The 15,002-nt window shown below is 42.3% G+C and overlaps 1 protein-coding gene across 1 annotated transcript; it reads left to right on the forward strand.

Moving 5' to 3' along the window:
• Window positions 1–1,587: 1,587 nt before the first annotated feature.
• On the forward strand, window positions 1,588–13,179 carry ccdc151 (coiled-coil domain containing 151). The gene is made up of 13 exons (XM_036137207.1): window positions 1,588–1,789; window positions 1,974–2,095; window positions 3,399–3,476; window positions 3,617–3,808; window positions 4,859–4,960; window positions 8,491–8,616; window positions 8,742–8,864; window positions 8,980–9,129; window positions 9,217–9,377; window positions 9,483–9,639; window positions 9,728–9,877; window positions 12,808–12,895; window positions 12,997–13,179. The coding sequence occupies exons 1-13, from the start codon at window positions 1,711–1,713 to the stop codon at window positions 13,110–13,112; spliced, it is 1,644 nt and encodes a 547-aa protein (XP_035993100.1). The 5' UTR covers window positions 1,588–1,710; the 3' UTR covers window positions 13,113–13,179.
• The last annotated feature ends 1,823 nt before the right edge of the window (window positions 13,180–15,002 follow it).

Consider the following 15,002-nt stretch of genomic DNA (forward strand, 5'->3'; position numbering starts at 1 on the left):
AGCTCTTGGTTACATTCCACCTGCCAGACTGTAATAAACGCTGTGGCTCCACTGAAACCCAGGCTGCCTAAAACTAAGTCTGAGTCATGGATGGATGAATCAACGCGTTCCATTAGACACGAGTGTCAGAAAGCAGAAAGAAGTGAAAGATGGATAAGCTTCAAGTGTCATTTTAAAATAAAAATGATTGTTGCCGTCATTATCAGGCAGCTGTGAAGAAAGGAAACACTTGTGAAACCTTATTCTGTCCAACTAGATTGGTTGGAGGGGGGCGCAAATAATTTCTTTTAAATCACAGGGGAGCCCATCAAGAACAGTTTAGGGACTACTGCTCTATACTATGGAGTCTCACAGATGTTGCATCCCAATCCAAGTAGGAACTCTGAAGTACCCAGCTGGAAATCCCTGAAATCAACTTTTTTTAAGCAAACAATATTAAAGCACACATACTAACAGACAAAGAACATAACATGTACATACGACTACGTCACATATGTAAAACTTTCAGGATAGGACATCAAAAAGTATGCCTCCCTAACAAGTTATGCAAAAATAGAGTAGGGCTGAAAAATAACCAGCGAACAGGAGTTTTGGACAACATTCGGCAACTGAGATATAAATGCAAGATCACACCATAGATCCAGCATGCTCCGGTCTGACGGTCCCTGCCTGCTTCAATGTGACTTCCTAGGAAAGTAAGGTGTGGAGCGCCATCTAGTGTTCAGTCAAAATACGGCTCAAAGTGTTAAATACAGGATACTTCAATTTGGCTCTAATAATGGGTTGACAACCCTATTGGAACCCTAACCTGTTGTTTCTTTGTTTTTGTTTTTTGGAATCTGGACTTTTATATTTATATTAACTGGAACACTTTTTACTTGGATTTACCCGATTCCCAGCTCCTATTTTTTGTTTTCCGAGGCATGGAAGATATTGTCTCGTCTAGCTGGTGCAGAATGCAGCTGCCTGCCTTTTACCTGCACAAAAGAGAGAGCACTGCACTCCCCGCTTTAGCCTCATTGCACTGGTTGCCTGTTCGGTTTAGGGTTCACTTTAAGAGTCTTTAATTTTATTTTCTATCTTCAAACGGTCTGGGTCTGCCCTACCTCTCTGAGCTTTTGCCAGTGTACTCAGGTGAGCGGACCAGTATGGCCACAAATTCCAGTCAAATATATTTTTGCGCTTGTAAATCAGAATGCGTTGTTGCGAGTAGGTTTTCTCACCTTGTAAACTTACTGCTATTAAACATCAGACAGGCCTCTTCAAATTCCATTTTTAATTCGGCTCTAAAAACCCACCTTTTCTTAATAGATTTTGGCGTGGCAGAGCTCACTTTATCCATTTTAATCAAGTTCATAACATCTTTTGCGTGTTGCATATTGTAATTTACTCGACGCAACATACTTGTTCGGCATTCTGGTCACCTGAGCTGTTTTTAAAAGGGCTTATAAATAAAGTTTGCTTGGCATTGACGAAAAACTCGGAGATGGCTTGTCCGAAATTCTCAGAAAGACGTTACAGACAGCCAGGTCACTGTCTACTACAGATCCCACAAACACCCGCGTCGGATGTGACGTCACCGTTGGCTCCGTCTTCCGAGGCAACGCGCGCAGACTTCGGTGTACACGTTGCTAAGCAACAGCGTAGCCGGACTCGGGCAGAGAAAAGCTTGCACCGTTTCTACTCACTGCGTCCAGCAACAGCAAAACAATGCCGCTCACCGTTTACAGAGGAAAACCGTCGCTGCACGACCACATAACAGAGCTTCAGCGTAAACTTCAGCTTCTGGGTAAGTTTGTGACTCTAAAAAAATAAAGGTTGAGGTGGTATTCGTGTTTAGTATTACTTATACAGCTTCAGTTGGTCTGTTGCTTTTTTTTTTTTAGCGGAGCTTTAAGTTAGCGTAAATTCAGCAAAACTTGCCTGACTACTTGTTTTTCTTTGTTGTTGCGATCATTGGGTATGTCCACTAGAGGGCGAAAGGACGGCGTTTTACCAGCGCTCCCAGGTCACCATCAAGAAGAACCGAGAGTCCATCCTCCAGCTGAGGCAGGAGAGCAAGAAGCTGTACAAGCAGCTGGCAGAGGCTAATGCTGTGAGTCTGCAGAGGTCGACACTTTGCTGAGATGTGCCACCTACCCATCAGCCTTTTTTTATTATTTATTTTCATTCCAGACATAAGTACACTGTCTGAATAAATGCAATTATTGTTTTAGTAAATGCTATGTTGCACCTCTAAGAGACCCTGCATCTTAATAATTGACTGATTGTGTTGTATTCCTTTGTCTGATGTCTAGTTACCGAGAAATGCAACATCAGCCGTTTGATTTCAATTTTATTTTCAAGAGAATTCATGGTGTTTCATGTGATAGAGTCTATCAGATAGACCAACACAATTATGATAAAAAAAAAAAGAAACTGATGCAAAAGGTGTTTGCAAATAACTATCTGCTGCCTTTCAGAAGCTGTATACATAATTAAGAGAGACCATCTGTGTGCTTAACGTCAGCATATTTCCAGTGGTTCTGTGAAAGCCTATAGAAGATTTTTAGAGAACAGTGAACAAACAGCTTCATAAAGACAGCCGAACACAGCGGACATGTCAGGGTGAAAGCTGTGGAGACGTTTAAAGCAGGGTTAGGTCATAACACAATATTCATCATCTCTCAGAGCACTGTTCGGACGTTCCTTTGACGTTAAAACAGCATTTGACCCCAACTGTAAGCCTGCCAGGACATGGCCATCCATAAGTCATGCAGGAGAGATAGCAAACATCTGGAAGAAGTGGCTCGGGTCAAAAATGTAACTTTGTTGAGAACATGCAAAACACTATTTGGAGGAAAACTAACTCTGCGTAATCGCTCTGACCATCCCATCCCTTCATATGAAATGATTGTGGCAGCCTCACGCTGTGGGGATGCCTCGACCTTAACTAGCACAGTTCACACCGGTCAGATTTGATGGGAGGACGGTCGGCGCTAAATAAAGACAAATCCTCAAAAATAAATTATCAGGGGCAGCAAAAGGCTCTGGACTGGGGTGGGGCTTGACCTTCCAACAGGACAACGGCCTGATGCTCAGATTACGGATGCTCTCCACTCATTTTGACTGAGCGCGAGTTGTTTTCGCGAAGAGTAATGTTCAGCGATGTCTGCACGCCTCTACGCGCCCAAAGGCCGGCACAGACTTGCTATATTAATAATACTCCCAACTGCAGTCACAGGGTAAGATGATTCTGCAACGTGTTTTGTTCTTCTGTCGCGTGAAATACTCCAGTGTGCTGTTGTAAATAGTCAAAAAGCGAAAAGGGTTCAAGAAGTGTGACTACTTGTGAAAATTCCAAAATGTTGACAAGAAAACAATCTGAATGAAAGCAATTCCTGTGTGTTTTAAATTAGGGGGATGAACGCATCATCAAAGTGGCTTTTCATAACAGGGGATTGGAAAAAGATGCCTTCCGCAACATGACAGAAAAGGTGAGAAGCAGGGTTTTTTTTTTTCATCAATAAGTAAATATTTATGATAGGTGATACTGCTGTATTTATTTTCTTTATCTAAAAGCTGTTAAATGTTTGAAACATTGTTTGTCTGCCTTATATTTGCCCTGTTTTCTCAGGAAGCTATCACGACACTGGACCAAAAGGTGCTGTCCAAAACAAAGCGTCTGAACGCCCTGAAGCACACCACCCAGAACTGCCAGCAGCGCCTCGAAGAGCTGAACACGGAAGAAGAGAGAAGGAAGCACGAGCGCAGCGGTCGAGCAGCATCCTCCGATGCTTGGAGTTGTGAGAAAGAGGAAGACGCCATGGTAGTTCGCCTCCTGGTCTCTAAAAAATGTGTCAAGCTGTGAACGCTGTAGCAGTGGTGGTTGATTTTTAATCAGCCGAATTGACTCCACACCATTAGGAAATAGAGCAACGGCGAGATTACTGTTGAACAGTGCGATTACAAGATCATTTGTCATAAATCCACATTTATTTCTCTTTCTTCATGTTGTAATTTGTCAATCCAATGCTTGCATACACTGCAAAAAGGGAACTAAAAGTAAGTTATATTTTCTTGAAATTAATGTATTTTTCCTTGATTTAAGCAGGTAAATAAGACTATTTGCCAATGGATAGAGTATTTTTACTCCTAAAATAAGAGAATTACACTGCAAAAACAGATCTAAAAATAAGTAAAATGTTCCTAAAGTTAGTGTATTGGTCCTTGATTTGAGCAGGTAAAAAAGATTATTTGCCAATGGAATGAGTATTTTTACCCCTAAAATAAGATAATTAGACATCTTGCACTTAAAATAAGATGATGGAGATGAGTTGTTCCTATTTTAAGTGCAAAAATCTTATTCCATTGGCAAATAATCTTATTTACCTGCTCAAATCAAGGACAAATACACTAACTTAAAGAAAATTTGACTTATTTTAAGTTCCATTTTTGCAGTGTAGATATCCTGCACTTGAAATAAGATGATAGAGATGAATTATCCTATTTTAAGCGCAGAAATCTTATTCCATTGGCAAATAGTCTTATTTACCTGCTTAAATCAAGGAAAAATACACTAATTTCAAGATAATTTGACTTACTTTTAGTTCCCTTTTTGCAGTGTAACTACTCTGTCCATGGCCTTTAGTGTCCTGGGCACTATATTCTGTGTCAGGGCTGAGCCCACCACACCGAGACTCAGTCCAACAGGCTGAAAATGTTTCTATTTTATTTATTTTTTGCCATGCAAGGCAGGATTTCCTGACACTATGAACGCGCTCTGCAGGAATCATTTTTGAATAGAGTCATATTGCTATTACTGTATATGTTCAATATCATTTTCGGACGTATGAGCCGTACTGTTATTTGTCCTCAGAACCTGCGAGCGCTGGGGAACCGTCTGGAGAAAGCTCAGTTCAAGTGCAAGGAGGCTGAAAAATGCACGTTAATCCATCTGAAGCTGAAAAGTCACCTGCAGGTAGGTAGACGGTACGCCTGCTCGACAGCACACTTTCTTTTTCGCCCCCGATTAGCTGCATTTGATCATTTATGTCACCGTTCTGCAATATTTGAAAAACACACTGCAGGGGAAAAAAGCTATCCATCCAACCTGACCGTATGTGTGGAAAACTGATTGCCCTCAGTAATTGCACCCTTGGCGACAATAACTTGGTAACAAAAGTGCCTCTCTTCAGTTCACATAATATTTTCTCTAAAGTCTTGGGGATTATGAAGATGTTTTTTTTAATGAAATGTGAGCTATGCGTTTGTGTTTTTATTGTTTTGGTCAGGAGTGTTTTTTCTGTTGTTTTGTTTACAAAGGTGCCAGTTTTGTCCAGTCTCTTTCTCATAGCTCACCCGCTACTACCATCTAACGTAGAACAGATTACTAGATCAACGTGAGCTTCTGTGCTTTTTTGTCTCTCTTGTTGTGTCTCTGTTCTGTCTTCTGTAACCCCAGTCGGTCGAGGCAGATGACCGTTCATACTGAGCCCGGTTCTGCTGGAGGTTTTCCTTCCTGTTAATGGGTGGTTTTTCTTCCCACTGTCGCTTCATGCTTGCTCAGTATGAGGGATTGCAGCAAAGCCATGGACAATGCAGACGACTCTCCCTGTGGCTCTACGGTTCCCCAGGAGTGAATGCTGCTTGTCGGGACTTTGATGCAATCAACTGGTTCCCTTATTTAGGACATTTTTTTTACCAATCTGTATAATCTGATTGATTTGACTTCGTAAAGTGCCTCGAGATGACATGTTTCATGAATTGGCGCTATATAAATAAAATTGAATTGAATTGAATTGAATTGAATTGTTGTACGCTCAGCGCTGACCTTTAACTGAACCAAGCGAGGCCTGCAGTCCTTCAAAAGTTCTTGTTTTCTTGATAAGTCATCAACTCCCCTTCCTGGAGTAATGACGATAAGTCACTCACTCCTGCAAAGGTTTACCTCTGCTCCATGTTGTTGTGTTTTTGTAATTGTAGGAAGTGGCTCTAGCTGAAATCCTGGACTTACAAAGCCATAGAAACGTCAATTTAACAACTTTGTTTCTGATTTGTTCAGGAATTCCTTTAGATCAGAGCATGAGGCGGGTTACTTTGTGAGATCTTTTCGCCTACTTCAAGCTGTCACACAGGTTCTTTTTAAGTGATTTCTTGGTTCTGCGGGTCAGTCACTAATGCTTAGCTGTTGAATTCAAACCAACATCTGTGATTAACCCCATTCAATTCCCATACGTTGGTTTTGACAGCTTTTCCCACCAAATTACATGAAACGAACATTTAAAAGTGGCATTTTGTCTTTATTCATGTTGTTGTCTTTGATCCATTTAATTGTGAGGGGAAAGAAAAAGAGACAGGAAATCTGTAGGGTGCGACAAATACTCCCTTATGAGATAACGTACCTGCAGGACAGTAGCAACGCTCTCATGGTTGGGTCTGTGGTTCACATTCAGGCTTTAATCACCACAACAAAGGACGACCACAATAGTGCAGTACTTTCTGACCCAGTTTTTGCTGATTATGTGTTTGATTAATAGAATCGCGCGGTCACCACGGCAACACGGTGTTCTGTAAATAACAACGCCTACACTCCCAGAGCCGCTTTGTCAGCACCACAATACATGAGAAACGGATACGTCCGGGGTAGGAGGGGTGAACTCCTGTGCTTGATATTAACACATTTATCTGATGCCAGCAGGAGGTTTTGTCACCTTTTGCTAAGCACACTCTGAAGGGTTTATGACCTGCAGAGACCGAGGTTTGAAGTTCTGCTCGTGATTGGATGTGATTAATTTGATTATTTCATTTTGTTCTTTTCATTTATGTTCAAAACAATGTGAAAAAATAAATAATTTCTGTTCAAATTGTGCCGATATGCATGCAATCTACAGCTAAAAGCAGATATTTACTTTATTTCCTTCAATTTCTGACATTTAATCTGACTAAATGTTTCCTGTTTTAGGTCCTTCAGAGCTACCAAAGTATTCCTCATGCATGAGTCTTTTCGCTCCTAATAAAATGTCCCAGTGGGGGGGGGGGGGGGGGGGGGAAAGAGGTAAAAGTCTTTAAAAGATGAAACACTATGGGATGAAGTGAAAATGATTAAAAGCCTTTCATTTGAGATGAGAATTCCAGTTAAAACAGTTTTGACCAAGCTTGGTCTTCACAAGGGTGATTGTCTGTTGTGATACACACTTTTGTTTTACCTCAACTAGCTGGTCAAACAAACCCTCCACCTGTAAATGAAGTCCCAGGTATACTGCTGCTGTCGGTGGACCAGTCTGGAAGGTCCAGCAGGAAAAGCTTTGGGCAGCTTTCCACGAGCTGAACTGGCTCAACTTTTCAGCTGGACTGAGATCAGGACAACGCGATGGCCACACACTGCAAAAACAGATCTAAAATAAGTAAGATGTTTTTAAAGTTAGTGTATTTGTCCTTTATTTGAGCAGGTAAATAAGATGATTTGCCATTGGAATAAGATTTTTGCACTTAAAATAGGAACAACTCATCCCCATCATCTTATTTCAATCTAATCTAATTAACTTATTTTAGGGGTCAAAATACTCATTCCATTGGCAGATAATCTTATTTACCTGCTCAAATCAAGGACAAATACACTAACTTTAAGAACATTTTACCTGTTTTTAGTTCCGTTTTTGCAGTGCAGCAGAACCCCGACGCTCCTTCAGTCACTGTGCCGCTGATTAGGTGGTATGATTAGGGCGACTGATCGTTCAGAAGACCTGCAGTATTTGTACCCAAGCTTTATGAGGTTTTTTGAGACGTTGCTTCAACATTTCCAAGCTTTATTTTTTTCCTTCTGTCTTTTAATTTTTCCGTGATGGCACACAAGGAAGCAGGATTTATGAAAGGTTGCCATAAAACACAACCAAAGCACTGCAAAAACGTATCTAGAAATAAGTAAAATCTTCTTAAAATTAGTGTTTTTGTCCTAAATTTGAGTAGGTAAATAAGATTATCTGCCAAGGGAATGAGTATTTTTTACCCCTAAAATAAGATAAATACATAAACTGTACTTGAAATAAGATGATAGAGATGAGTTGTTCCTATTTTAAGTGCAAAAATCTTATTCTATTGGCAGATCATCTTATTTACCTGCTCAAATCAAGGAAAACCACTAATTTTAAGAACATTTTACTTATTTTTAGTTCCGTTTTTGCAGTGAGAAGTGTATATAATCAAAGACAGACCGGATTATCCCTTTTATGTTTGTCACAGAGGATGTCGTGCCAAGAAACAAACAAAGGAACTGATTCTTCTGTTAAGATCTCCTTCAGCTTTGTTAATATTTCACTGACTTGATAACGGGTCATTTTAGAATCAGACCTACACGTGCTTCTTGATGCACATCAAATCCTCTCAATCTTCACCTTTGAAGCCAAAATTATGCCTCTCACCTGTTACCATTCAGCCACTTCCATTGTGGGATTCCTTTCTGCCACCTTTCATCGCCCGTTTTCACTTCTCTTTTCCATCGCTGTCAATCAGGACGAGAGTCTGACTTACGGAGACCAGATCAACAGTTTGGAGGCAGAAATCCTGAAATACAGAGAGGAGCTTCACAACCTGCAGATCCTGTATAACGAGGCTCAGCTCTCCAAAAAAGCTGCTAAGGTGAACGGCTGACTGTTCTCTGCATTTTTTTGCTAGAGTCACAGGCTGAAGCTTTGCGTTTCTCTCCGGTTCTCCTTGTTGTGTTTGATCCCTCTAACCTTGTGTCTCCGTCTGGTGTCCGTCAGGCCGAGTTACAGCAGCTGGAGGAACAGCTGTCCAAAGAACAAAAGGAGAGGGAGAGTAACATAGCGAGGTCAAAGCAGAAAACCGAAGAGCGCAAGAGTCAGTCTGAAAAGGCCGAGAAAAAGGTCAGGTGGAAATATTCTTCACCTTGGGGACAATGGTCTATCCAAGACTAAATTAATTTCAATTACAAATTGAAGTACCAATTAGTAACTTTTTACAACCGGTTGCCTCCTGCAGGTTCAGAGAACAATAATGCAGCCAGACGAATTGAGCAGCGAGGCCCAGCACAGCACCACCAGGATGGCAGCTGAAGAGGAGAAGGCCATCTCCACCTTTGAGGAAGCCTTCAGGAGAATCAAAGATGCGACGGGTGTCACAGATATCCAGGTATAAATGTCAAAAAAAATAATAAGTAAATGTGACAAAAAACCTTGACGCATGCTGTTCTCGTGATCCTGTGTGCCGTCCCCGCAGGAGGTCGTGGAGCACTTTATCTTTCAGACGGAGAATCATCAACATTTAGAGAAGCTAAAGCAGGAGAACGAGGAGGTCCTGTTGCAGCTGAAGGAGCAGAAGGAGCTCCTTGGCAAGCAGTTCGAGGACATTAAATACTCTGGGGAGGCTAAACTGTCCAGGTGCCGCCCATCCACAGGAGAGCGTCTATGTTTCTCCTCGTCTGGAGAACCTGCGCAGACAGACCCGTGTGTTTGTTAAGTGTTGTTTTTATCTTGTTTTATCAGTGAGCAACAGATGCTGGAGGAGTGCGAGCATCAGCTGCAGCTTCAGCAGCTGAGGTGCGTCGCGGCCGCGGAGCGCCTGGGCTGGCAGGTCAAGACCCTCGGCACCGTCAGAGCGGGAGTGGAGCACCTGGCGGGGAAACTCCAGCACATCCTGCTCGTAAATCCCAGTCGCCATTCCCCTTTTTACGTCGACGCGTCCGTTAACGGTCGGGCTCACGTGTCGTCTGATGCTGCGCCTCTTTCAGACGGAGGACAGCGCCGGCACGGTCCGACCGGGCTCAGACGAGTTTGTGCTGGAGATTCTGAGCCAGTGTGAGCTGAAGTTACAGATGTTACTGAAGGAACTTGAAGGGAAGGACCTGGCTTCTATCGCGAAGGAGATCGAGGAGTATGAGGTGAGATATAGTTTGTATGACTACGTTGCTGGAAACCTTTGGCACATGGAAAACCGATTTCCATCTACAGAAAAAACCCGTGTGGCAGTTATTAACCCTGTCCCAGACAAGCGTCTGGGAGGAAGATCAGATAACGCGATGACAGAGGCTCTCTGATCAGAGCTGCTGATGGTGATGCTGTGGTAATGTTGACTCATCCGGAGGGTCTGTCAGCTCTCACTGGTTATTTTCCTCCAGGTTTCCTAAAGTTTAGTGTCCAGTTCAATCGAATTAGCTGTTTTTTAGACAATAGCCTCAACGCAGTCGCCGTCACATGTTCCAGATGAGGCCGCTCAGCGAGTTATGTCCAAGAATCTGTAGCTGAACAAGAAGATTGTGGTACCAGAACAGTTCTGTTGCTTTATTTGTCGTTTAGTTATTGTGAATGGTGCTTTATGAACTGTATGAAATGTATCAATTACAGCAATGAACAGGAAGCATTGGTCTATTTTCAGGAAATGGGCATTCAGGATCAATATCAAGGCTGTTGTTCTTAGAGCCATTGTCATGGAGATATTTACAGTAATTTCTTCTCAAGTCACAGCTTCGTCTGAGGCAGTAGGCCGTTTCATCCACCAAATTGTGTAGTAGGTGGTTTGCTTACTAGCTTTTTGTTTTTTCTTTTCAATTTTCTGTAGATTAGGATTAGAAGAGTGGAGTAAAAAAAGCTGTGAGCGTTGTTTCCAGCCTAAATACACTTGTCCCAGCCGTGGCTCTCCAGTTAAATTGCAGCTTTCAGTGAAGCATTGGTAGAACAAGTTAAAATAAAAACTGAACTAAACATATCAAAACCAGGAATTGGTAGTGAGAAGACCGGTTGTTATTGTTCAGCATTTCAAAAACTATCTAGACATGCTTGATTTTAGTTTTCCCAGTCGGCTGGTGGGAACGTTGCTCCATGTGGTGAAGGCAGCTTCACATAGGAACCAACCCCTGTATTCATAAACCTTGCTTCCAGACATTTTCAGTGAAATCTGGATCAGTGGAACGTGCAGGATGGTTCATAATGATGGTCCAATGCTGCGTTGTCCTGTTGAAAGGCCCGTTAATCAGAGCAGGGCCTTCAGTCAGGACCTTCCTCTGATGGTGACGGTTTGGTTCAGAGGGTTGAAGCCTGGATGGTCAAACCCCGTCAGTGGTCCAAACGTAAGCATCAGAGCTGGTTTTTAGTAAATGGTGAAGCTTGCTGCGTTACATTTAACCAAACTCTAGTTCTGCTGGATGTATAACATCAAGCCTCATTTAATTTCATTTTCTTGAGTTTTGATCATTATAGGAGACGTCGGAGTGTCATTTATAAAATGTTCGGCTGATCGTTTTTCTTGAATGATATTGTTAATCTAAGGTACAACGTAATGTTTTTTTCACAATAAGTCACAGATGTCACCCAGGGTTCAACATTACCAAAAATACCATATAAAGGTGAAGGTAATCCCTCTTATAAGACTTGAGATCGGTAAACAGTCGTCCGAGGGCTGCAACATACGTTAAAGTTTGCATGGATGCCGTTCCACTGGAATGCTCTCGTAAAGCTTCATGTCACGACTCGATTACTCCGGTTAGCTAGCTAGGGCTACCAGAGGTGGGGCGTCCCTGTGGATTTTGCAGAAAGACCCAGCTCTTCTGAAAACATCTCCTACCTCTCTCTTGCTCTCTGCTGCACTAGTTCTCATTCAGAGGATTCGTTTCGATGTCTCACTATGGGATACGCCCCTTGCCGTATTCCTCAGAAGCATTTATCTCTTTATGTCTTCGGTTCTCCACAATCACTATCAAGCCATTTCCTTCTGGATAATTTTCACCTAAATTAGTGCACTCTCACAATCTCCCACAGGTGCTGGGTCCCAGGTATTAAATGTTCACTTATATATAGAAAGGCTATAATTTATTTACTTTCTTTTACTTTTTTTTTTAGGCATCACATTACACATGTCAGCTTAAATAATAATACATATGATTTAGCAATGGTATCAAGGTGTTACACGATTGTATCTGTTGCTTTATGTCTGTTGGTTGTGCTGTTCTTTTTGTGTCTCTTTCCAGGTGATGGAGCAGACAGAGGAAGTTTTATCATTCTCTTCCTTTTATCTCTTCTTTCTTTCACCTCTTCTTTCTCTTTTTTTTTTCTCTTCTTGTTTTTCTTTTACTCTCCTACTTTCCCATTGTAGTGTCCATATAATTTGAAATTCTCCCTGCAGGAATCACAATAAAGCTATTTACACGCACAAATCAAGCGGAGCATTATGGCGAAAGCTGTTTGCTCCACTTGTGAAAGTAAATCTGTCGAGCTCTATTTGGATTTATCTCATTACGCCAATCCTGATTGGCTGGTGATCGCGACGTCTGCGTCACCCCTCCTATAAATAGCTTGCGCTACCACGCAACGTCTTTCGAAAACCTCTTCTCGTTTCGAGGCATATCTCTAAGAGCAGACTAGTTTAACTGTCCACAGGTCGGGGAGTTTAAGCTAACTCTCTGACATCGAGCGCTAGCTGCTACCGGTATCCCTGCGTTATGGTTCGCTGAACCCAGGCTGACGTCGTGAGGGAAGCCCATCTGTCTCTTTGAGTGACAGACCCTGATATGTGGTCTTCCTTCTAATAAGCTAACTGTTGAATTTGAAATTACCTGCATTGTTACGTCCTCATTTGTAAGTCGCTTTGGATTAAAAACGTCTGCCAAAGGCAGCGGGAACATAATGTCAATCTGAAAGCTATCAAAACACGTATGCCACCTACCTCTACTGCAAATCAGTTTCCCTTTATGATCAAAGTCAGTTTTGTTTGAAGAAAACAAAAGAGAGTAAAAGAGAGTAAAAGGCTTATTTTTAAATGAGAAGACAAACTGAAACACTTTAACTTTATTTGCTCGTATCTTGGTCCTCTGAACAGTTCTACACCAGGATTGAAGGGAAGCTTCCCAACTACAACACCAAGGTCAAACTCCCAGAGGACCAAACAGAGGACCTCGGCAGGGACGGTGAGTTTAAACCCTCCACACAGTCACACACACATGCGCGCGCACACATACACACAATCGCAGCATGTGAATGCATCTTTGTGTCCGTGCTTATGTCACAGAGGGTGAGACCAAAGAGGAGGAGACTGACATCATGTCACGAGAGGCCCTGAAGCGTCAGTCTCAGCTGATCGTTGACTCCAACTCCACCAAGAAGGCTTGGAAAAGCAAGATCTGACCCAAAGTAACTGTCTAGAGACAGGAGCAGATTTTAGAGTGGAGGACAATAAAGACTTAAGACATAACCATGATTTTTACTGGTGGAATCAATCTGCAGTGACCTCCCAGGAGGTACCTGGCTATTGTAATGATTTGCAATGGTTTTCATCTCCCAGGAACCCTTTTGACAGACATCTACAAAGGAAGAACATTGTGGAAAAGTTAAAAGCAGTTTGAAGCAGATTTAGGCTGTTTAATCGATCACCTGAAAACAGGTGGGAGGACCTGTCAACAATTAGTGGCGCTCTCCACAAGTATGTCCTAGATGTAAGGGTGGCGAGATGGTTCAATTGCTGAAAGGATATAATAAGTCCCGTCTGCTACAATCCATGTAGGGGACGCTGCAAACATGTATAGGAGAAGGGATGGAGGTCAGGTGAGGCCTAAACTGAACCAACATGCAAAACGCTATGTGGGAAGCAGGGGCTGTTCTAGACAGGGGCCAACAGGGGCCTGTGCCCCTGTAGAACTGTTCTTGGCCCCTATACTAAAAACACAATATTAAATTTTTTAGGATGATAAGTGCTGACAAAGATACCGTGACTGACTGATCATTTGGATCAGTTGTATTTTTTTTCGTTTATGATTTTACCCAATAATAAAATAACAGAATAATTAAAAAATAAATACAAAAAAAAAATTATGCTGTTTCACGTTAAGCTCCTGCTGTATTGAGAAAAGATCAGGGGTCTGCATCCTGCAGTTCCAGAGCCACAATTGGCTCTTTGGCTTAATATATTAAACAATGAAATGTTGACCTGTTAAGTTCCCCCCTATCTTTTGTTCTTTGCCCCTGTGAAAAACACTGGCCCCACCCTGGCCCCCCTGCTAAATTTGGTCTAGAACCCCCACTGGTGGGAAGGAAAACTAACACTGCACATCACCCCAAACAAACAACCCCCACAGTGAAATGCTGTGATGTTTGGGTCCGCACCATTATCTAGAGCAGGGACATTTGGATCCTTTGCTAATCTGTTGCAAGACTTTCAATTCAATTCAATTAAATTTTATTTATATAGCGCCAATTCATGAAACATGTCATGTCGAGGCACTTTACAAAGTCAAAATCAGTCAGATTATATAGATTGGTCAAAAATGTCCTATATAAGGGAACCTGTTGATTGCTTCAAAGTCCCGACAAGCAGCATTCACTCCTGAAGAAGCGTAGAGCTACAGGGAGAGTCGTCTGCATTGTCCATGGCTTTGCAGCAATCCCTCATACTGAGCAAGCATGAAGCGACAGTGGAAAGAAAACCTCCCCATAAACGGGAAGGAAAAACCTCCAGCAGAACCGGGCTCAGTATGAACGGTCATCTGCCTCAACCACCTGGGGGTTACAGAAGACAGAGCAGAGACACAACAAGACAGACAAAAAGCACAGAAGCACACATTGATCTAGTAATCTGTTCTACATTAGATGGTAATAGCGGGTGATCTATCTTCTCTGGATGATGTCACAGTTAACAGAACGCCAGACCAGGTGTACCTACTATGAAGAAAAAAGAGAGAGAACAGAAAGTTAAAAGCTGAAATGACGACAGTCATTTCAATGTAATACAATGCAAAACTGGAGAACAGTAGAAATCAGTAGAGTGAGAAAATTAGACCCTGATGTCCTCCAGTAGCCTAGGCCTATCACAGCACAACTATACTTGATCATTGATGGTCACCGATCCTCCACCTGGAATCTGTCTGAACCTGAGCTATTTGGTAAAGAACGGCCAGAAAAGTCAGACTCTAGACCAGGGGTTCCCAAAGTGGGGGGTGGGGACCCCCGGGGGCTCGCGATACACCTCTTGGGGGTTCTTACATGATTTGTTGCAGATGAACTGAAAAGATTTAGTATTTC

Source organism: Fundulus heteroclitus, chromosome 5, assembly GCF_011125445.2.
Source record: "Fundulus heteroclitus isolate FHET01 chromosome 5, MU-UCD_Fhet_4.1, whole genome shotgun sequence".
Lineage (NCBI taxonomy): Eukaryota > Metazoa > Chordata > Actinopteri > Cyprinodontiformes > Fundulidae > Fundulus > Fundulus heteroclitus.